This window comes from Lutra lutra, chromosome 3 (assembly GCF_902655055.1).
Source record: "Lutra lutra chromosome 3, mLutLut1.2, whole genome shotgun sequence".
Classification (NCBI taxonomy): domain Eukaryota; kingdom Metazoa; phylum Chordata; class Mammalia; order Carnivora; family Mustelidae; genus Lutra; species Lutra lutra.
In genome coordinates, this window is record NC_062280.1 from 40,510,913 (window position 1) to 40,534,198 (window position 23,286).

The following is a 23,286-nucleotide window of genomic DNA, read 5'->3' on the forward strand; positions in this document are numbered from 1 at the left end:
TGTCCCTTTGAGCTCTCTCATTTTTTGTTTTCACTCTCCAGAGTCTCTTTTTGCCCCCTAACGTGGAGAGGTGGTAGAGAGTACAGCCTTGACTCTCCCTTGCCCTTTCCGTCTGTCTTTCTCGGACCTTCCTGCCCGTCTGTCTTTCTCGGACCTTCCTGCCCGTCTGTCTTTCTCGGACCTTCCTGCCGAGGCTGCCAGTTCCCCACCCGTAGATGAGTCATCGACCCAGACCCCAGGCCCACACCCCAGCTGCCTGCTACACAGCCTACCATCTGGATCTCCTCCCTGCACCTCAGACTCAGCAGTCCCAAAAATATTTTAACGTTTGTTTTATTTTTTTTTTAAAGCAATAAATGCTCATTATAGAAAATACAGGCAAATTTTAAGGATAAAATATGAATCAGCAGTAATCCCATGACAGCAAACACCACTGCTCAATTTGGGTGGATCTGTCAAGTCCAGTGGGCCTCCGCCTGGACCAAGTTTCCCCCTAGGGATGTTTGGAGATGTCTGGTGACATTTTTGGTTGTCAGCTTGGGGTTGTGGGAGGGGCTGCTGGCATCTATCAGGCAGAGCCCAGGAATATCACCAAACATTTTACAATGCACAGGCTAGCCCGCACAACAAAGAATTAGCCCACTCAATAGTGCTGGGGTTGAGAAACCTTGTTCTGGACCGTTGTCTTCACGTAAATGGCCCAAATAGAATTAAGTCGGAATTCCTTTTCTCTTTCTGCCTCCATCCTGCTTCTCTCACCTGTGTTCTCTGTTTCTGTCAGTGACCCCCACCCTTGTCTCCCTCACCCCACATCCAATCCATTACCAAGTCTTCAGATTGCCCATGTGTCACATCTTTGCCTTCTACCCCCATCCCTTATCTTTCTTCCAGTTTTGCTGTTAATGACAACTCACTCAAAGTAATGGAAAGGTGCTCCAGCAGGCCCTTCACCTTGAGTTTCCCTCCCGCTGGGCCTGGCCTGTACCACCTGTGTGCTTGGAGACCTTCTCTCGACCTCCACAGCCTCTTAAATCCAGCCCTCGGAGCCTGAGCTCCCTGAGGGCAGCCGTTTCCTCATCTGATCGGTTTCCATGCCTAGCTAGAATGTAACACCATTCTGAGCACAGGGTTGGTGCTTGGTAGATCTCTGTAGAATGTGTACAGATGAATGGTTGCGTGAAAGAAAAGCCTGGAAAAAGTTCTCCTGATTCCCTCTCAATCTGTCTTTGCAGATCCTTGGTGAATGGTTTGGTCGGACCATCATTCGCTCTTGTACCAAACTGAGCTACGAGCATGCACAGAGCATGATTGAAAGCCCGACCGAGAAAATCCCCGAGAAGGAGCTGCCCCCCATCTCCCCGGAGCACACCAGTGAGGAGGTGCACCGGGCTGTCTTGAATCTCCATGGAATCGCAAAGGAGTTACGCAAACAACGGTTTGTGGACGGCGCGCTGCGTCTGGATCAAGTCAGTCACTTCTTTTTTTTGGTGCAACCAACAGATTTGACTTATGCTTGAACCCGGCATGCGTGAGGTTCAACATGGCAGTCTTGGGATCTTCCGTTCTTTCTTCCCCAGTCACGGCACTGAAACAGTGTTCTCTGAGGCAGGCAGGGACTAACTCTTTCCCACGCTCCAAACTTCACAGGCACACGAAGCCCACTGACATGAGCCAAGGCAAAAGAGCGGTATCTGTGTGGGTGGCCCTGTGACCAGCACTCCCAGCTGGTCTTTCCTGGCCAGGCTGTAACCCAGCATTTGAGCCTTCCCTCACTTTCTACCTCACATCCCTCTGAATGGAGGCAGGGACAGGAACAGGGAAGTTTACAAGGCAGTTGACCGGTATCTGATGATGAGGCTTTTTAAAAAACGTGTTTCTTTTTATCCCTTGTCTTCCAAAAAGAGTCATATGTTTATAAATTCTGGATTCATATTTAAAGAGGCAGAGAGCTGAGGAAACTGGGGAATGTTGACTGTTGAGGAACATGGCAGCCCGGAATGGTACTGATTACTTTTGCGTATCACAGCTCCTCCCGTGGCCCCCTGGGACTTAGGTAGCTGTCACTCAAACTTGGTCACATTTCCATGTCCATTTCCGTGTGTGGCAACTCTTAAAACCTAGGAATCCTTTCCTTGCCAGTTGTCAGTACGTTATATAGTAGAGCCTGTGTTCTGTATTGTGCAGCTTTTTTTTCTCATTTATATTTCTTACCCAAGCCCCTGAGAACCTGCTCTCTCTGCCTGCTCACTATGGGCTGAGGGAAGTCTCTAGGCATTTGAAAAATGAGTTGAGCAGCAGGATTGGCTGAGGGAGACCACCGCCAAGGGGGCAGCCTCACAGAGACATCTTTGTCCAAGCCTTCCAGCGTGGAGGGATCTCAAAAAGCTTTGTTTTAAAACTTGTAATTGAAGATTTCATTTCATCCTAGCTTTTGTGATAAATGTCACTAATGCTTCTCAGCCAGCATTGCAAATAGTTCCTGCTCTTGGTCCTAGGAGTAAGTTAGCAGCATCTGGGGCAAGTGGACGTGCTGTTCTGCCTGTGCTTGAGGGAGTCAGGGCACCTTCTAGAGCTCGCACACTCCTCCTTCCCTGGCCTGAGCTCAGGCAGCCTGAACGGACCTGTCTGTGAATGCTGATGGGCAGTCAGGAGGCCGAGTGGCTGCTAGGGAAGCCAGCAGAGCTGGGAGAAAAGGGACCAAAGGTACAGGAGATGACAATCTCCCTTCCTTCCTTCAGGGAAATCCTTGGCGGGGGCAGAACACACCCAGGGTCTCACTCGCCAGTGGCTGCCTGGTTGTCAGATCCAAGGATGCTTTTCGGTTCTTGCTTCCTGGACTTGGTTCTGCATTTGGAAACTCGCCTTTGAAGCTCGCCTCCTGGTTCTCTGCTTCTCTTCAGACATCTCCAGTAATGTCCTGCTGGTCCCTTTGCAGAAGCCTCTTCCTCTGCTGTCCCCTGTAGGATTCTCGTTCCTTGGAGTCTTCTCCACCCTCCTTTTTGTCTCTATCCACACTCCCTGAACGAATTCTTCTACTCTTAGGATTGTCACTACTAACTGGATGCTGATGATGCCCAAATCTGTCTCTCCAGCCCTGTCCTCCTTCCCAAGGCCTCAACAGGCCTCTCCCTCTGCCTTCTCGAACTCTCCACCTGGATGCCTCAGGGTGTCCTCAGCTGGTGCTCATCCTTCCTTGTGCAGGGATCGGTGCCCGTGGTGCGCTGTGCAGCCTGCCTCACACTCCCTCCTGCCTCGGCTCCCACCGAGGCAGTTGTGTGCATCAAAAAACCTTGCTGTTTACCCAAATCAAATAAGATATACTGATCAGATAAGAGCATAAAAAAGAAAGCTGTTGTTTCTGTGAAAACTGAAACTGTCTGAAAAGATTCAGTAAGGATGAATCTGTAAAAATTCCGCTGTTTGCCTGTGACAACTATATAAAAATAGGAGGGAAAAATCATAAAATTCAGGAAGAATTCTGTACTCAGATGGCTTTACAGATGTCTATATTCTCCCTCTCTTAAAGAAACAAAAACTGTAGGGGTGCCTGTGTGGCTCAGGCAGCTAACGGTCCAACTCCTGATTTTGGTTCAAGTCATGATCTCAGGGTTATGAAATGGAGCCCCTTCTCCTGTTCGCTCTCAATCACACTCTCTCACTCTCTCAAAAAAAAAAAAAAAAAAGATTAAAAACAAACAAAACTATAAATTATAGACAATGAATTATGAGTAATTTATTCAGAAAAAAATGTAGAAATCAATTATCATCCTCTTTGAAAAAGCTTTATATTTTGGGGTGCCTGGGTGGCTCAGTAGATTAAGCCCCTGCCTTTGGCTCAGGTCATGATCTCAGGGTCCTGGGATCGAGCCCCACATCCTGCTCTCTACTCAGCAGGGAGCCTGCTTCCCCCTCTCTCTCTGCCTACTTGTGATTGCTCTCTGTCTATGTCAAATAAATAAATAAAATCTTAAAAAAAAAGTTTTATATTTTGAAAAACAATGAATGTACATTTATGTAAATTAAATGGTTATAAATATATCTCATGTACAATTCCCCTCTTTATTTTTTAAAAGATTTTATTTATTTATTTAGAGAGTGCATGCACGAGGGCAAGTGGAGGGAGGGGCAAAGGGAGAAAGAGAGAGAGAGAGAATTCAAGCTGACTGCCCGCTGAGCGGCGAGCCCAACACAGGGCTCGATTCCAGAACCCTGAGATCATGACCTGAGCGGAAACCAAAAGTCAGACACTTAACCAATGGAGTCTCCTAGGTGCCCCTGATTCTCCTCCTTAGCCAGCCCCTACAATAACTTACTAACCACTCCTTCAAGCACCTCAAATGAGAGGGCTTCTGTTATAACATCTTAGAGATCTTACCCTATCAGATTGTTAGAATGTTTGATTGGATTAAATATAAGAAATGCTCTATAACTATAAAACTATAAAAGGTCACTGTTAGGTGATCTCAACTCACAGTAGGAAGGGTATGGTAGTCAAGGAAGAAGAATGATCACAGATTATTGTTATTGATCTGTTGGCTTATCGTAGAATCAGAATTTAATTGCTGAAAACAGCCTTAGATATTTCTATCTCATTGGCTCTCACAATTTATATGTTGGCAAGCTGATGCCCCCCCCAGAGGTTAAGTAAATTGCTTATATGCAAGAAATCAGATAGCTGATTCTTTGTTCAATTTTCCTCCATTTACATCATGCTGACTTAAGAGAGAAAAGTTTTCCTTCAAAGTGAGGGGGAGAAAAAGCCCTCAAAAGTCCTAATTGGGTTCCAGTTAATTAAGGTTTGAAAATAATGGATGTACATCCTTGGAGTGGATTCCTTGGTTCCCCAGAAAACAAGTTGTGTGGACCACAACTTTGGAAGGAAGAACACATCAATCTCACGCAGCAAGGGACACTGGCAAGATCCTTTATAAATAAGCTCAATGGCCCCATTCAGGGGTGACCGGGTTTGTTCCCCCAGGCCTGCTGCCTGCCTTTGCCCTTGCAAAAATCCATTTTTCCTTGGTGCATTTGATGTAGCTGGCTGTTTGGAGCTTCTCTCTGAGGCTTTGTTTGCCTCATTTCACCATGTCCACGTTTTTGGTCAGTCCTTAAAAAAAATATGCCCTTTCACACTCGCCTCAATTAGAGAGGCCGTGCCTGTCACACAGTAGGCCCTTGGATGCGGATTACATCTGCTAAACCAGAAGTTTTCCCTTTCCGGGAAGTCAGTTTACCATGAGCACCTCCGGAATGAGGGAGGTGGGGGGTACTAGGGTAGCGCCTGTCTGTTCAGCCAGGGTCGGACCAGTTCAGAGGTTAGAGCACACAGAAATACGGAGCTGCTTGACCACCAGGCGACTGCAGTGGACAGCATCAGCCAGAGTGGCCTCAGCCACATGGGAGACAGTGCACCCTCAGCCCTCACGGCTGCCTGGGCTGGCTCCAGTCCCCAGGGTCCGCCTGCTGAAGTTGGCTGCTCACCCCAGCGTGCTATCAAATACAACCAAGGTGTGTATGTACTGTGGTGTGGAACCCATTGGGAAAGGCCGCCCTGAAGGTCAGATCGCCAGCTTCCTGTCACAGGCCTCTTTCACCTAGAGCTCGAACCTCGTTCTGCAGAAGTTCTAGCTCTGTGAAAGGATGCCCCTTTGTTTCACTGCCCAAAGAGCAAATGCAGATGCCTAATGCATTCTTTGTGCTTTTTGGTCACAGGAGTTGAATAGTATTGCTTCTGGGTGGTTTTTTCCCATCTTCACGTTTCCCGCTGCCATGTTAATTCTAGACTCTCCACAGATTCTGGTCTCATTTTCTTTATCATCACATATGTCACTGTTCTTTCTTGAAAGGAGATGCCCCCAAACGGGGCCCAGATGTTTTTGTAGTAAAAGGAACCATAACGGTTTATAATCATATGCAAACCTTGAGTTTTGGGGAAGGGAAACTGAGAAGCCCTCCCTCGTCACTCTGGTTCTGTACTTGCTCCATGACTCGGGCCTGCTGCACAGGCCCTGAAGGTGTGCCTAGCTCCCTGAAACTTCTGTTTATGCCCAACACAAAGTCTGCTCCCGGGCAGCCTTCTCTCTAGAGAGGAAGAGAATGCTGCCTGTGATCTGACATGGCCTCAGACTCCTTTTAGCATTCTGTGTCTTAGTGGTTGCCTTTAAGAAAGGATAGCAAGGGAGGATAGCGGCGTGGTAAATAGAACCCTCAAACAAAAACATCTCAGGGAAAATTGATTATCTTCAGGAAGCTACACTTACAGTGTTCTGGGGCTTTCTCTCAGCCCAACATTCCTCAGTCAGGAGAGAGCCCTTAGAGAGAGCCCACTCTGTGTGTGGGCTTCTGTGAGAAACCCGCATGATGGCCTGTGAGAAACTGGGCCCTTTCTGGGGTCTTCCCAGCAAGTGGTCAAGGACGTGAATGGTTCCTACTGAGCCTTTGACTTTCTGAATTTAGCGAAAGTTACAGTGAAGAAGAGTTTATATTTCCATCTTGGGTGATACCTCCAAACTAAAGGAGCCTTTACTGAATTCTCAGCTACCTCTTCTATGACGCCTTCCTGGCAGGATTTGAAGCCCAGACATTGGGCACTTTCTCTGAGTGGACTTGATTATAAAGATAAACTTGATAGTGAAATAATTTTTAAGTACCTTGGGACCCAAGCTGCTGTGGAGTGCTATTCTGGATGTCCTTGGGCTAACCCAGCCCTGAAGTCAGGAGTCTGCAGACTTGCTGGAAAGGGCCAGATAGTAAATATTTGGGACTTTGTGGGCCATACGGCCTCTGTCTCAACTCCCCAACTCTGCTGTTGCGACGTGAGAGTAGCCACAGACGAACCGGTGAGCAGACTGTGTGCCAAGAAAGCTTTAAGGACCCTGGAATTTGAACTTGACATCCTTTTCATTTCATAAAATAATGTTCTCCCTTTGATGATTTTTCGATCATTTAAAAATGTAAAAAGAGGGCGCCTGGGTGGCTCAGTGGGTTAAGCCTCTGCCTTTGGCTCGGATCATGATCCCAGGGTTCTGGGATCGAGGCCCAAATCGGGCTGTCTGCTCAGCAGGGAGCCTGCTTCCCCCCCTCTCTCTGCCTGCCTCTCTGCCTACTTGTGATCTCTCTCTCTCTCTCTGTCAAATAAATAAAATATTTTTAAAAATTATTTTTTAAAATGTAAAAAGCATTTTTAGCTGCATAAGAGCAGGTAGAAGGCTTGATCTGGCCTGGGGTCCATAGCTTGCTGACCCCCACTCACCTGAAATTTAGCTCTGGGACCCAGGCGGCTCTTCCGGGCTCATAATCACCGCATCGGGGAATCAGGCGAGGTGATAGAGAACGGCAGGGCTTAGTTAGCTCTGGGGGTGGTTTCATGCAATTAAGTAAATTATTCCTTTGATTAGTATCACGTTTAGCAGGTCCAATCGGAGGCCAGAAGTAGAGGAATGAATCAGATCAGCACCAGTTCCCTTACCCTAGTTACAGGCAGGTAGCTTTAATTAGCCAGAGGCCAACAGAGCAGCGGCTCTCATTTCCCACCTCTGCGAGCTGGCAGCCTCTTCTCAGTTGGGTCTCCTCCCCAGCCCACCTGCAGAGAGAGAGTCTGGCTCTGCCTTCTCACCCGCTGGTGGGGTGGGCCTGCTCGTGGCCGAAGCCAGCTCTACAGGGGGCCCCACCCCACCCAAGCTGCTGTATGTAGCTATAGGTTTTGTTGACTCGTGTGTTTAAAGTTACAGTGAATAATGTTTCTGTCCTCGCCTTCAGTACAGTCGTTTGCAAAAAATGAGCCTTCCAGCTCTCTGCTGTTGAATTTTTGTACCATGTGATATCTGGTGCAAGGTAGAAAGAATGGGCTATTCATCCTGCCTCACTCTTCCTTGGTCTTATTATTTACATCCCCAGTAAAGCACCGGGGCAAGCTGCTGGTCAGATGGTCGGACGTGTTTGTCGAATCGGTCTCTATTGTCTGAGTCATGGAGTCCTTCATTCAGTATACCTTCCGAAAGCTTTTACTGGGCACATGGTGTGTGCCAGGTGCTGGTGATGAGGGGAATGAGCTCTGGGGAAGACTCCAGAATGAGCAGCCATGAGGCACTAGGTAGGCAGGCAGGTAAGAAACACTTCCTTGTGTCCCAGTTCTTAGGTAGGCCCCATTGAACCCCTCTTTTCCTTAGAAAGGAAGCTTTGTATCAGATTATAAAAGCATAAGTAAATTCCTTGATCTATGAAAAGGTATTTAAGTATATCCTAATGTTACAAAATTTAGAAAATACAACAGTGTAAAGAATAAATAAAAACCACTTATAACTCCATCATCCAGAAATAGCCACTGCTAATATTTAGATGTCTTATGTTTCCTTTTGAATATCCTCCTTAACACTTCATGGCAGGAGGGAGGAGTGGTTAGCATAACATACATATAATTTTCATATTCTGCTTTTTAATATTATAGAATGAGTTTTTTCCCATGTCATTCAAAATTCTTCTAAACCATTATAATGCATCTGTAATATTTCCTCATATTAGTAAGCTCTGGAACATTTAGCCATGACCCAATTGTGGATATTTAGATTATGATTTTTTTTTAATATTATACATAATAGTGCCATAGCCACCTTGTGTCCTAAGTCTTTACGCTGATTCTGATGATTTCATTAGGATGGTCCTAGAACTATGCTGATAGGATCAGAGGGACAGACATATTTAAGAATCTTCAAATAGTGCCCCATTCCCTTGCAGAAAGGTTGTGCCAACTTCTGCTCCTTCCAGTAGCCTATGAATATGGGCACCAAGTGTGGGAATACCTGTCAGGAGTTCTGTGTCTGTACTGAGTATATGTGTCTGTCTGTCCCTTCCTCTCTTTCCTTCCCTCTCTCTCTCTCTCTCTCAAAGTCATGTCCTGGTCTCCTGCAATGTCCCAATGGCTGTGGTCTTGGATTATTCCTTCATCATTCCTATTTTATTTTATTTTCATGAGGTCTTGCCTACAAAGAGCAGTGTCACACATAGACTCTTCTAGCATTAGCCATTACAAAAAATACTCAACCTAAAATTAAGCCTAGGTTTTTTCTCTTTTTGAGAGAGAGAGTGTGCGTGGGGCAGGGAGTGCCTGTAGAGGGAGAGGGAGAGAGAGAAAATCCCAAGCAGGTTCCACGCTTAGCACAGTGCCCAACGCAGAGCTCAATCTCAGGACCCTGAGATCATGACCTGAGCCGAAATCAAGAGTCAGACGCTTAAAAGGCTGAGCCCCTCAGGCGCCACTAGAGTCCAAAAATTTTAAATGGCTGAGAAGAGTAGTTGAAAGCATCTTGCTAACCCCTTGTTGGAAGCTGAGACCGGAGAGCGACATCCTGCCCCAAATTGAGACCCTTCTTTTCTCTCATTAGAATCCATAAAGAAACCCATCCTTTTTGAAATGATGTTGAGAATTATTTTTGCATGTTCAGATCCTCAGAGAACATTGGAAATTCAGTAGTCTTTCTTCTGTGGCTCTTACCTCCTGTGTATAATAACCTTGGGTTGGCCTGACATGAATAATTATAAAGAAATCAAACTGAATTAAGACTAAAGAGCCCAGTGAGGCTTTACCATAAGAATCGCTGTGCTTTTCTTCAGGGTAGTAGGAAACAATCCAGGAAGGTTTCCACTAGAAGTTCAGGGCTTCTGTTTCAGTGTTGACAGATGTGCATTATTTCAAGCATGGAGAGAGTTCTAGAATTAGTGAGGTTTAAAGAATATCAGTCTGTAAGCTTTTCCCAGTTGCCAGCTTCATACTAATTATATTAGCAAAGTTTTCATTTAAGCGTATCTAGCTCATTTATAAATAAATCTTCAGCCAAGAATCTGTGCTCCTTTGAGCGAGTCAGCAGCCAGGCCATCTAGCACGGCCTCTGTGAAGCGAGGGGAAAAGCTGGACAGAACGAGCTGCAGCCTCAGGCTTCGGGGAGGACCTGGCAGCACAGGGAGCCGCGGTCATGCCTCTGAGAGAAGGGGAGAGATGGATCGGATGGCATCCCTACTTTCATATGGAATTGGGGAAGCCAGTTCCTACTTATGCATCCCAAGGCATGAACAAGAGACAGACCTGAAAACTTGACCTAGTTGTAGCTAAGTAACACGAATTACAGCCACTGTGGGAGCTGAGCACTATTTGTGGCTTGTCAACATGTGGATAAAAACGAACATATATCATTAAGTAGCGGAGTAACTGTGCCGAGCAGCTTGTTATTAAAACCCCAAACTCTTCATGTGCTCTTCCCTTAGGCATGTCACATAGTCATTTACTCATAATTTTCAAAAATTAGAAGGAATACAGGTAGTATTATCCTGGAAGTTGTTAAAAATACAGACTCAAACATGATCTTGGACCCTCACTGGACAGATATTTCTTAAGTTCCCGTTGTGTTATGAGTACTGCCCATAGTTCTCTAAAGGAGCCTGAGGCAGTAGAAGGCCAACTTTCTACCTTCCAGTTACAGAGTGAACTTGAGAAGAACTCTGTGTACTTACAAGAAACTCCCATAAGATAAAAGCAAGGGCATAGTCCGTTGACTCAGGGCTGAAGGTATAGGTTTTTATGTGGAATGGGATTCGTAGAAGAGGGCTGGCTGGGGGAGGGAAGGCTGACTCGCACAGTGGTGCCAGGGAAGGACACGACTGGTAACAGGGGAGCCAAAGGGCAGGGAATGCCCACTCTGTTGGGACAACATGGCATAAAGCCCATCGTGCTACTCTCTCCTCTTGAGTCCCGAACCCACTGAGAAATAGACACACAAGTCAGACTGAGAATGAAATATTCTATTGGTGATAAAAGTTTGGGATCAGAGAAGGCAGCTCGAGTGGGTTCAAGCATTTGAAATAACCCAGAAGTTAATGTTCTAAAAAGAACTCTGGTTGGAGTGATTAGAGGGAGCAGAAGTATGGCCCCTACTAGGCCGTGTACCCAGGAATGGGCCAAGTGTGACCTTCACCACTCAGTGCCCTCCAGGGCCCCTAAGAGTGCCCCCCCTCCCAAGCAGTGGCCACAGAGGAGGATCGAGGGCTGGTGCTTTCTTGTTGCCCACAAGGGCCAGTCCAAATCCTCAGCAGAATTCTGAAGACTGCTTCTTATATAACTTTACAGAGTGGACTTGGTCCTATCCCAGTTCTAGGAGCTTTTCATTTGCCTGCTGCTGCTTTCTACTTGCCTGTATCCAGGCTTATTTCTTACAGAGGGGGAAAGCACCCCTCCCCCATAAACCTGTCTTCATTTCCAAGAACCTGAAGAAGGCACCTGCAATTCTGCTGCAGAGAGGTTTGCATCGGCCAGCCCCTCCCCCGCTCTCCCTCCCCTCCTCCCACTTTGGGCTCCCCAGCACTTTATTTATACCCGTTGCCTGTCTTGATCACATTGTCCCACTGCTTTGTCATGTCCCATTTTCCTCCCTGTCTCCTTCTCTAAGACTGCGACTTCCTGAAGGGTAAGGACAGCGTCTAGTTCGTCTGTCTCCCCGCCCCCTGCACGCTGCTTGTTTTCTAACCAGGCATTTCAAGGTCTCTGACCCTCTCTGGACAGATATTTCTTAAGTTCCTGTTGTGTTATAAGTACTGCCCATAGTTCTCTAAATATCTCTGCGCATATTGGTCTTTTTTAAAACGAGGGAGGTAGTTGTGACCTGGACAGGGGACTGTAGCTCTCAAAGAGAGGGGTGCTTACGTAAGAGAATTAAATGCACGTTATAAATCAGAGGTTTCCTCCCCTCTTTGAATAGAAGGGTTGGGTGTTTGATTCCTCGCCAAGGGATCCAGGGTTTAGAACAGGGTGTAATGAGGACTTTCTCAAGGTGGAGCTGCCCGGACAGGTGTGCAGAGGCAAGAAGCTCCAGCCCCCCAGGGGACTGGCAGTGTTTCTAAGGCATCACCTCCGTGTCCTCAGACCAGCGAGCCTGAGTCCCCAAGGGGAGCCTGGCAGCAGAGGCTCTCCAGGGGAAGGCAGAGACCCCTAGTGTACCACCCTGGGAACGGAGATGTCCAGGCTTGTCGGAGACCTGGCTCGCCCACATGGAAAGGTGGGCAAGACACCAGATCCCCCCCGCCACCTGCCTTCCACAGAGATTCCCTCTGGGGTAAGCTATGTCAGCTGCTATCCCCCACCCACATGACAAAATGGAAATGATCTGTGTACCACGATGGGATCCTGGTCTCTGCTCCCTCCATGAATTCTGATCAGAGCCTGATTTTGCTTCTCATGGAAATCATTTGCACAAGACAGGGGTTCTGTGTTAGGCTGCTGGGCTGTCTGAGCAGAGTAGATAACTCACATCACGGTTGGGGTTGAGAGTGTGCCCAGATGACTCAGACTTAAGTCCCTAGCATTTCCAGGGGGCAGAGAAGGGAGGCCAAGGGCTCTCACGCTGACGAGATGATATATAAGAAATTTCTGGGGGTCAAACAGGGCAGCGGCCAGCATCCCTTGTTACGCTCTGAGATGTAAGACTTTCAGGTTAGTGGCCTCAACAGACAGAAAAGATTTGGCTCCTGGGGGCTCAATCTTTCGCATAATTGATTAGGAAGCTTGGCCTCTCCCATTTCTATTCACAGGACTCTCTGCACGTCCTCAGCCTGCCCCCATGTCACAGCCCACGTCACTCGAATGTGAGCCAAACAGCTACATAAGAGATGTGGAATCCTTTGACGTTAGTAAAACCTGCATTGGGGAAAGGGAACCCTTGCAGCTGACCCTGAGATTTTAGCATGACTGCTTCTCAGGGCTGGCCCACTGGATTTCGGTTTCCATGGTCTGGGGAGCCAAGGGGCCTCTGCTCCTGTTCACGGCCTGCCCTAAGCTCTGCTGCCAGATTGAGTTCCCCCAAACACTGCTTTCACCTGTCACTCCCTCGAGTGTCCTGAAGCAAATTTCAGGGACCAGTCAGCTTTCTGTAGCTCTTCCAGGACAAGATCTAGGATGGCTAAGTTTTAATTTTGCCAAACAAGGACATTGTCTTAAAAAGCTATTTACCATTTACTGTTGTCATGATTTCACAAATGAAGACATTGTAGCACCAAAATGAGGGAAAGATATCTTTCACAGTATGAAGCAGTCCTTCCCAGTGACTTGACTGAGCTTTGTGGGGAAACCTCTTTCTCATTTTGTTCATCCCAGACTGGCCTTTGAGAAGGGCTGGATTGCTGCATCGGGCCCAAGTGCCTCCTGGCTTCAGAGGCCCCTTCGGAGGCCTGTGTTTGACGTTCCCAGTCCATCTCCCTTCCTCATCCTTCCCTGCCTTCACAGAGCCTCGGCCTCCAGCTGCTCGCCCCAATCCCACACACCTCACTTCCTCTGGAGGCCTGCTCCAAAGGGGTCCAGATAGCAATTATTTCATAGGTTTTCATTCATTTCGTGTTATCATTTTATTTCTCTGTTACCTTCATCTCCCTCCTTGCCTGGATTCTTGAACGTCAGCTGTGGAGAAAGTAGATAATGTTGCTGCAACTTCTTACCTGCCAATCTGTGGTGTTGGCACTCCACAGGCACCGTAAATGTCACCTGCAGCCTGTGGGGGCTCCAGGACCCAGTGCCCACTTTACATCCAGTCTAGAACTTGAAGAGCTGGTCCTGTTATTCCTCAGGGAATTCCCACGTTTTTAAAAGCAGAATATTATTGTAACACTGTTTGTTTTGTAGCACTCTTCCCATTCCCCTTTTAAATGGCATGTGGCAGACATTTTTCAACTAAAGAGAATTTAAGAGCTTCCAAAGTGTTTTGTAACTTGATCCCTTTTGACTTATCTTTTTAATTTCCACACCTTTTTTTTTTTTTTTTAATATCTAGCACGTACAAGTACTGTGCCAGGTATTGGGGACAAACAGAAGAGAACATGATCCCAGCTTTCCATGTCCCAGCCCTCAGAGTAGCTTAATGTCTCACGGAGGAAATGGGACACAAATAGAAGAGGGAGGTGTGAGGGAAAAGCCTGGATGATAGGTCGCACTGGGTTTGAGTGGAGGTGGCTGCCTAGGTGTTTTGTATGAGAACACTGGCTATGGTTGGAAGGGGCCACTTTAAAAGTCAATTAGAGACAAGGTCAATCTATTTTTAAAAGTTTTCTCCTGTACAAAATAGAAATTGGCAATTTGCTATAAGAAAAACACTGGAAATGCTGAAAATAAATTAGAAATTCCTTAATTGCCCCTTGAATTGTGACCCCCTGGGGTAAAGGAAATCTGCCAGATTAGAGAGAAATGAGCCCAGACCCCGAAGGGCAACACCCAGGGAGGGAATCCCAGCAGGTTTCTTATCTGCTTGTCAGCATTAAATTGGCAAGCTCCTAAATAGGAAAATTTGCTAATGAATAACAGTCCACTGGGTTTGAAGTACATATGAACAGGGAGCCATTACTGAGCTCTGAGAATGTAGGCTGGGCCATGCGGCAGTCTGAAACTGCTTTGCTACAATCAGTTTCCTTCTGTAAATAACAAGGGAGCTCTTCCCTTCCGTTCTCCTGCCCTCCACCCCAGCCAAGCATTGGGACTGTGCTCAAAGTCTTTCCTGCCTACCCAGCTGGCGTGCAGGGACGCGCTCCTGAGCTGAAGCAGAACAAGGGCAGAGCTCAGAAGCTTCTCCCTTTCCTCCGCCTGCTTGGCCATCCTGCTTCCTGGACTTGATTCCTGACTCCTTGTTGCTGAGGACTTCTCGGTTCCTGTGGAGATCTGTCCTGGTTGCCCAGAGGCCTAGCTTTGAACTTCCCTTTTTGGTACATGCTTCTGCTCCAGACTGGCCTAGGTCCAGATCCCATTCTCTTCTTGTCACCAGCTACAAGTCAGTGAAGACTTACAGAGCAGACCCTGGGCGGGTCCACCTGCATTCTGACCCTGACCCTTGCACTCAGCTGTGTGACTCTTAGTTTTCTGTGCCTCAGTTTCCTAAGATAATAAGCAGTAAAATGAGATAACATCTTCCTGAGATAATCATAAAATGGAGATAATGTGGGTCACTTGTCTGGCTTGGTCCATAGAGTGAGCAACTCTGATCTCCGTGTTAAGTTCGAACCCCATGTTATGATTACTTAAAAGTAAAATCTTTGGGGCACCTGGGTGCCTCAGTGGGTTAAGCCTCTGCCTTCGGCTCAGGTCATGATCTCAGGGTCCTGGGATCAAGCCCCGCCTCAGCAGGGAGCCTGCTTCCCCCCCACCCCCACCCCTCTCTCTCTCTCTGCCTGCCTCTCTGCCTACTTGTGATCTCTGTCTGCCAAATAAATAAAAATCTTTAAAAATTAAAAAAAAAATTTTAAGTAAAATCTTTAAAAAAAAAAAAAAGTAGAGATGATGTTCCTGAAACACCGTTGGTAAAATGGAGATAATCATAGTGCCTTTGCCATCAGGGTCCTGTTAGGTTAGTGTCTTGTACCCTTAAAATGCTTAGAACAGAGCCTGACACTGAACAGCAAATGCCTGTTAGCTGTGTGGCCAGAGATGCTGAGAAAGACCCCATTTCTGTCCTCATGGAAGAGCCATCTCTACACTGCTACCATGGGGCCGTGGGGGTCACCGACGGCTATGGCCTGGAAAGCCTTCCCCTCATTTGCGATCCTGCAGTTGGGTCTAGACAGAGGGGAAGGGCTTGAAATGGAGGTGCAGGGGTGAAGATGAGGCCTCTCCTACCAGCCCCCGAGCCAAGCATTCACCTACTCAGGGGTTGGGACCAGACTCCCAAACAGGGGATGCCTCGCAGGGTTTGTGAGGCGGGAAGGGAGGGAGATGGAGTTCCCCTTCCTACTCCAGGTCACTCAGAGAAGTGAGGCAGAATATTGCACAGTTTATGTAACGCTTCCCCAGTTGGGTGCTTTTAGCTTTTGCTATTATAAATAGCACTGCAATTAATTATCTGCATAAAATTTTAAAAAATCATTTTGGATTATTTCCTTCAGAATAATTTCTTGGAATGACTGAATGGAAGGGAATTCTTTTTTTTTCTTTTTTTGTGTGATACTTTTCTCTTTTTGATTAACTTACTATTTTCTTAGAAAAGTAATACTTGTTTGTTTTATAAAAATTTAGAGATTAACAAGTAAGGCCAGCAGAGGCATCAGTCATCCATGACCTGGTCATAACATTTTTCTGTGTATCCTAAAGGGTGTGCGTTTTCAAAGCTTTTGATACAAACTGCCAGGTGATTTTCCAGAAAGGTTAAGCTAATTTAGGCTTTCCCCAGCAGGAACAATAGTGCATTGTCATTGCATCTCACCAAATGGAGAGTTTGTGGGTTTTATTTAATCTTCATTTTTATGATAGGTTGAAAATGGCGTTTTATTATTGTTTTGACTTATATTTGTTTTACTGTTTGTGGGCTTGATCAGCTCCCAAGTCCTCTGTTTGGCCTTTCTATAAAAAGGCCGATTCTGTATACAATCACGAGGAACCCATAACACCTTCAGCACTACACCCACCAGCCACATTTGTAGCCAGAATTACTTTTTTTTCCTAGTAAGGTATAATTTACATACGGTAAAAAGCCCTTTTCTCCTTTTTTTTTTTTTTTTCAGTTCTATCATCCCAGAAAATCTCAACTTTCCCCTTTGTACTCTTGCTCTCCCCTCTACCCTCCGCCCCATGGTAGCCTCTGATCTGTTTTCTGTCCCCATTGTTCTGCCTTTTCCAGAATGTCATACAGAGGGAGTCATGCAGTTGGTAGCTTTTTGAGTCTAGTTTCTTTTACTTAGCATCATGCCTGCGAGGTTTACCATGTGGTTAGGTGTATCAATGGTCACTCCCTTTTATTGTAGAGTAAATGTTCCAGGATACTGTAAGTGGCCCACAGTTTGTTTATCTGTTTACCAGTTGAAGGATATCTGGGTTGTTTCCAGCTTGGGGCAATTATAGAATGATGGTGCCATAAACACCTACAGGCATTAATGTGATGGTTTTCATTTCACTGGATAAATACCTAGAAGGAGGAGGGTTGCTAGATCGTATGCCAAGTGTCTGTTTAACTTTATTTAAAAACTGCCAAACAAGGGGCACCTGGGTGGCTCAGTCAGTTGAGCTTCCAACTCTTGATTTCGGCTCAGGTCATGATCAGGCCATGAGCTCAAGCCCTGGGTCAGGCTCTGCACTGGGCAAAGTGCCTTGCTTAAAATTTCCTCTCTCCCTCTCCCTCTGCCCCTCCCCACATCCCTCCCTCTCAAAAAACAAAACAAAACCAAAACTGCCAAACTGTTTTCTAGGTGGGGTTGTATCACTCACCAACAATGTATGAGAATTTTAGTTTCTTTACATGCTTACCAGCACTAGCTATTGTCAGGTTTTTGTTGGATTACTTTTATTTTTTAGTCATGTGAGTAGGTGTATAAAAGTATTTCATTGGTGTTTTTTTTTAAGATTTTTATTTATTTGAGAGAGAGAGAGCATGAGAAGGGGGAGGGGTCAGAGGGAGAAGCAGACTCCCTGCTGAGCAGGGAGCCCAATGCGGGACTCGGTCCTTGGACTCCAGGATCATAACCTGAGCCAAAGGCAGTCGCTTAACCAACTGAGCCATCTAGGTGCCCCATTTGTTGGTGGTTTTAATTTGCATTTCCCTACTAACTAATGATGTTAAACAAAATGTTTTCATGGGCATATTTGCTGTCTGTGTATCTTTTTTAATGAAATGCCTGTTCATATCTTTCACCCATTTTTTACTTGGGTGGCTTAGTTTCTTATTACTAAATGTTGAGAGTTCTTATATTCTGGACCTAAACCCTCTCTCAGGTATGTGATTTACAAATATTTTATCCAGGTCTTCAGTTTGTCTTTGCATTCTCTTATTTCTTTACTCTCTCTGTGAAGAGCAGAAGCTGTAAATGTTATGAAGTCTGGTGGATCAAATTTTTCTGTCAAGGATTTTGCTTTTGGTGCCCTAAGAAATGTCTAACTAACCCAGGGTCATAAAGATTTTTCCGTGTCTTTTCTGGAAATTTTCTAGTTTTAGGATTTACATTTTGGTTCTTCCTTCTTTTAAAGACACTTATTTCCTAGACCCAGTTTTTTTTTAACACAGTCCCAATAACTGAGACAGACATATAACTGAGCACAGTTGGGATGGGTCCATCCTGAGAGCCTTGCTAGGCATGGTGCCCACCATGAACCATCTGGAAAGGAGGTGCAGCATTAGAAGCTGCCTCAGGAGTGGCTTTTAAACAGATATGAGGCTTCTCTGGCTTAAGATTTGGCATGAAAGTGAAGTTTGTATCTTCTTAAAGGAGGGTACAGATGATAAGAGAAAAACCTCTGAACTTTCTAGATAAATCCTTCTGACTGCTGCACAAAGTTGGGTGGGTAAATGGTGCCAAGCACAGGACTTTGTCGATTACATGCAAACACCCATGTCAGTGAGTCACCCAATCATGCTTTAATCTCATAACCAAGAGGCTTTTAAAAATTATAATCAACAAGGCAGCTTGCTAGTTATGACTGCCACTGGAATTGGGTTTCCCCTAGAACAGCTGGAGTGTAATTTGGTGGGAAGAAAGCCTGTTATGGGTGAGAGGCCAAGGATTGCTTGCCTGGGAAGGATGTGCAGCTAACGTTTGATAGAAATCTGTGATACGACCAACCCCAGCCAAGCTAAGTAGAGGCCTGCCATCTTTCATCCATGGGAAAATACACTGCAACAAAAGTATTCAGAAAACAACATCGATTATCAACTTTGTGTCAGTCACCACGAGACAGGTAAGACATGGCCCTGTCTCTAAGAAACACATGGTTCACAGTGTGCTTCCTACTGGGTTATAGAATCTGGGAGAAGATTCCTGTTCTAGTGAAGGAGGGCAGTTGAGAGTCAGTTAGGAATGGCTTCTTCAAGGATGTTTGAGGCAGAGCGGCACACAGGTTTGATATATTCTTGGAGGAGCAGACCATGGCATGGCTGGTCGTAGGAAGGGCTCACGGGAGCAGTGGGAGATACTATTGGAGATACAACGAAGGCCAGTCATGGAGGACCTTTTTTCCTCTGCCCTGAAATATGGAGTGCTTTCTTGAATTCATCATATATCATTGAAGCATTTCACATGTGGGAACGATAGGATAGGATTTTCTTTTTAGAAGACTCTTTCTGGCAGCTCTGTAGAGAATGAATTGGGAAGGGGTCAAGGTGGACCTCAGTCAAGCCAGTTAGATGGCTGCAGCAGGAGTCCATATGAGACCCTCTGGGGCCCCAACCTGAGGTCACACAGCTGACGGAAGGGACAGATGAGGAAGATACCGAAGAGATGGAATCAGACCCCAGAAAGAGAGAGGGTGCATCTAGATACCCTGGCTTTCTGCCTGGGCATCCAGGCAGCTGGGGTGCCACCTAGGAGAACCCCCAGGAGAAGGAGGAGTAGGCATCAGTCGGGGACTCTCTGAGTTTGAGGTGTTTTGGACCATCTGGTTAAAGGCGCTCATAGAACAGCCAGCCAAGCAAGTCTGGTGTGCCTTTACTTCCCCTGTTCAAGGTAAGCAGAAGAAACATGCATGCCTTCCAAAGTCCAGTAAGCAGGCCTGGAAAAACAATAGGAAGCCTAGAGAGCGAGGCTGGGTGAGCACATATGGGCATTGGGGAGCGGCATGCGACTTCCATCCCCCCACCCAGAGCCTAGATGCCACACAAGGGCTTCCCCTCAGCATGGATCTGGAAGAAAGCAGCCATCATTAGCTCTTGTTGTCCCTCCCTCCCTCCCTCCCTCCTTACCTCCTTTTCTCTCTTCCCAGCTGAACCCTTCTCATTTGTTTAAAAAAAAAGTGAATTCACTCCCAGTCCCTTTGAAACCCAACATTGTCAGTGATAGATGAGGCAGTATTCTTTAACTTCAAAGAAGAGAAAGTAAGTGAGTGAATGCTGGCCAGGGGAGTTGAAAAGTCCAAGGGAACAGGAGACACATGGGGTGACCCCGCCATCAGGAAGGGTGCCCTTGATCCCACCCCTGCTGGTGCCATGCAAAGGCACAGACAATGGCACTTTCAGTAAATCATGAAGGATCCTGAATACCCGTTTTTGTCCATTTTCAATGGGCCTTGGGCATATTGCTTAAGATATAGCCAGCCATTTGTGCTGGGTTCCCAGCTACTCAAAGGCTCAAAGTCAAGTGCTCTCTGGACTATATAATGGAGTCTTTGCATATGTGATTTTTGGGGGAGATTTTTTTTTTTTTTTCAGATTTCCATAGCTAGTCATAGTAAGGATGACCTTGTGGGTGGTGTGGGCCGTTGTCGTCCATCTCCCGTCCGGCCTTTGAGTGATGCTGAGCTTTGTGGGGTATCCATGCAGCACCTAATTCAATCACACATCTGACCCCTGCCTCTGTCTGGCACCATCCCCGTCTCTGCTCTCAGTGTGCTGTCGGGGGGCCTCGGCACAAACCCCGGCTGTCCTCTGGAGGCCTTCTGTGCTAAACAGAGAGCTCTTGGCCATTTGGCCTGCTTTCAGAATTCTCGGCCCCCTGGTGAATCTGGCATGGGGAGTGGCTGCTTGTTCTCATGAGGGAGTGCGCTTGAAGATGCCTGCTGGAAGCGCCTTTTAAAAAGTCCCCAGTTGTTTCCACGGTGGAGTCTTGGGAAGCAAAGGGAAGCATGACCTGGGGTCATTTAAGGGCTGGCGTGGTCACTTCCTTAATCGTCTGTGACCGTTAAGAGGCTGATTTTCTATAAAGAGGCACAGAGGCTTCCTTGGCTTATTATTAATAATAACAAACAGCTAGAATTTATTGAGTGCCTGCCGCTTGCCAAGTACTTTCACATGTTACCTCATTTAATCCTTAAATCTTCTACCCATTTTTACAGACAAGGAGACTGAGATTTGGGATAGGGAATTTGTCAAAAGTCACATACTGGAAGTGGCAGAGCGAGAACAACAGAAGCTCTCCGTATTCTGCTTTGTTCTCTCATTTCTCTTGTTGGTTGTCATTGTTTTCTATTCTCTTACAAATGAAGCAATTGGATCAAGTCATACTCTTAGGATGACTTGGAAGAGCAGTCTTAAAATACCGATTCCATTTCTACAACATCCTCAAAACAACCAAATTACAGAGCTGGAGAACAGAGCGGTGTTGCCGGGTGGTTGAGATGATGGGGGAGAGAAGGTTGCGTGGTGAGGGGACAGTTCTCTATCCAGACGGCAGTGGCATTTCCACAGATCTACAGTGCGAACAAATGACACAGAACTAGGCGCGCCGGTGTCTACTTTCTGGGCCTGACACCGTGTTCTAGCTACATAAGCTGTAACCTTTGGTGGAAATTGGGTGAAGAGGACACAGGACCTCTCTGCACTAGCTTTGCAGTCTCTCTAAATCTGTAATGATCTCAAAACAAAAAACGAGTTTTTCATTCACCTGGGAGGCACACCGGCACAGCACCCGGGAAAGGCTAGGTCTCAGCTCAGGGGCCATCTCCTGTCAGCCTTATGCGCCAGAGAGCTGCCGGTGGCCTGGGACTTAAATAACAGAAATTAGCTCTGTGAGTGCCCATCTGTTTTTTCAATAGCATAATAATAGGTCCTGTATTAATCTTAGTTTGTGGTTGTTGTTACCTTGTTTTTCTCTCTTTGTTCCTGCTATCCGGTATTTTGACTAGCCTACTGGGGTGAGAAGCCCTTGGCTCTGCTTCTGGTCTTATTCCTGATGAGCTTTGTGCCAGAGCCTGTCAACCAAAGGATAGGTTCACTGAACTAGAAAAGCAGAACCAGCCCATCTCTCTCCTTTCCTTGCTTGCTCTCCCTTGCATGGCCTTACCTGCCACGTCCATTGTCCACACAGCCCACGGCCTCTGGAGCGTGCACCCATGCGTCTTCTTCTTCCAGGCCAGCTTTTCCATCTGAAACTGGGCAGCTCCATCTGCTTGGCCTCTCAGTCTAGCTTCTTGATTTCAGTTCTGCCAAACAGAGGAGCGCCCCCCACCCCAACTTGTTCTTTGGTGATGCCTTGGCCAGGAGGCCTTGGAAGACCAACCCTCAGAGCACCATTTCCTGCCCTGTGTCCGTTAGGATCTAGAGGAGAGAAGTCAGTGGTTGTCAGCACACACACCACCACCACCCCCCGCCGCCTCCTCCAGCACAGTGGCCCGCTGGTGAGAGAAGAAACAGCGGGTGTGGCCCAGTGGGAATGGGAAAGGCATCCTGGAGTTGGGTAGGCTTGGGGTCCATTTCTGGGGATGCCACCACCTGCTTGATACATTGCTGACTTCGGGGAGGCCTGAGCTTCCATTCCTTCACGTTTGAAAGAGGAGTGCCGGGGCGCCTGGGTGGCTCAGTGGGTTAAAGTCTCTGCCTTCAGCTCAGGTCATGATCTCAGGGTCCTGGGATCGAGCCCCGCATCGGGCTCTCTGCTCAGCATGGAGCCTACTTCCGCCTCTCTCTGCCTTCTTGTGATCTCTGTCTGTCAAATAAATAAATAAAATCTTTAAAAATAATAATAAATAAATAAATAAAAGAGGAGTGCCTGCGCGCACGAAGCTCTTGGCAGCCTCTCCTGTTGCATGTGGAAGCCGTATTCCTCCTGCTAATTGTGGAGCCTCCATCTCATCTAGAAGCCCTTTAGTCAACAGAGGCTTGCGGGAAGCGCAAGGAGTCATCAGTCGGGATTTCTCTATGGGAGCTTCCCATCTAGTGTGGACAGCATGAAAGTTAAATACATAACCACAGACATGTTCCAGCTCGAGAAGAAATGAGAAGAATCCGGCCATGGTAGAAGCAATTTTCTCGTATCCGGACTGTCAGAAGCCAGCCTTCTCCATGCTGTAGCAGGTCGTTGCGGCCTCTTCCTCTCCCAGGTGGAGATTAGCAGCAAGTCGTTGCTGGGGCACAAGTGCTGGGCAGCCTCCGTCGTGAGGCCCGTCTGCCAAGCTGGCAGGGCCCACGCAGGGCATTACGGCTTCCCCACCTACCTCCTCTGCAGGGAGCGGCCTAAGGAGCCCGGTCCCCCAAGAAGAACTGTCAGGGAGGCCCTGTAATGGCAGGCCGGGGTCCACACGCCGCCCAGAGCACGTGGCTGCCCTGTGCAACCTCGAAGCCTCTTGTCCTTCTGAACACCCCCTGGGGAGTCCCAGGCGCCGAGCACCGGCTCCCCAGATACTGCCCCCCGGGAAGGAAGATGAACCCTACGACTGCGGAAATGCCTCAGGCTCAAGAGGGATCGCAGGTGGAACCATCCAGTCCCAGCCAGCTTGTCCCAGCCTGCCATCGTTGTCCATCCAGTGTGATCTCAGTTCCTTACGAGAACCAACCCCTGGTCTTGGGGCAACAGGAGCATTTGTTGGCTGTTTGCCTGAGGCAGGTGCTGTTCTCAGGTGGTTTTCCTCATTTAATT

The 23,286-nt window shown here is 47.1% G+C and overlaps 1 protein-coding gene across 3 annotated transcripts in view; it reads left to right on the forward strand.

Moving 5' to 3' along the window:
• Positions 1-23,286, forward strand: part of DIS3L2 (DIS3 like 3'-5' exoribonuclease 2) — a 355,877-nt gene that overhangs the window by 284,331 nt on the left and 48,260 nt on the right. For all 3 annotated transcript variants that reach the window (XM_047721343.1, XM_047721346.1, XM_047721345.1), the window contains exon 13: positions 1,233-1,466. In XM_047721343.1, coding sequence (XP_047577299.1) covers positions 1,233-1,466 — 234 coding nt within the window. The remainder of the gene's footprint in view (positions 1-1,232; positions 1,467-23,286) is intronic.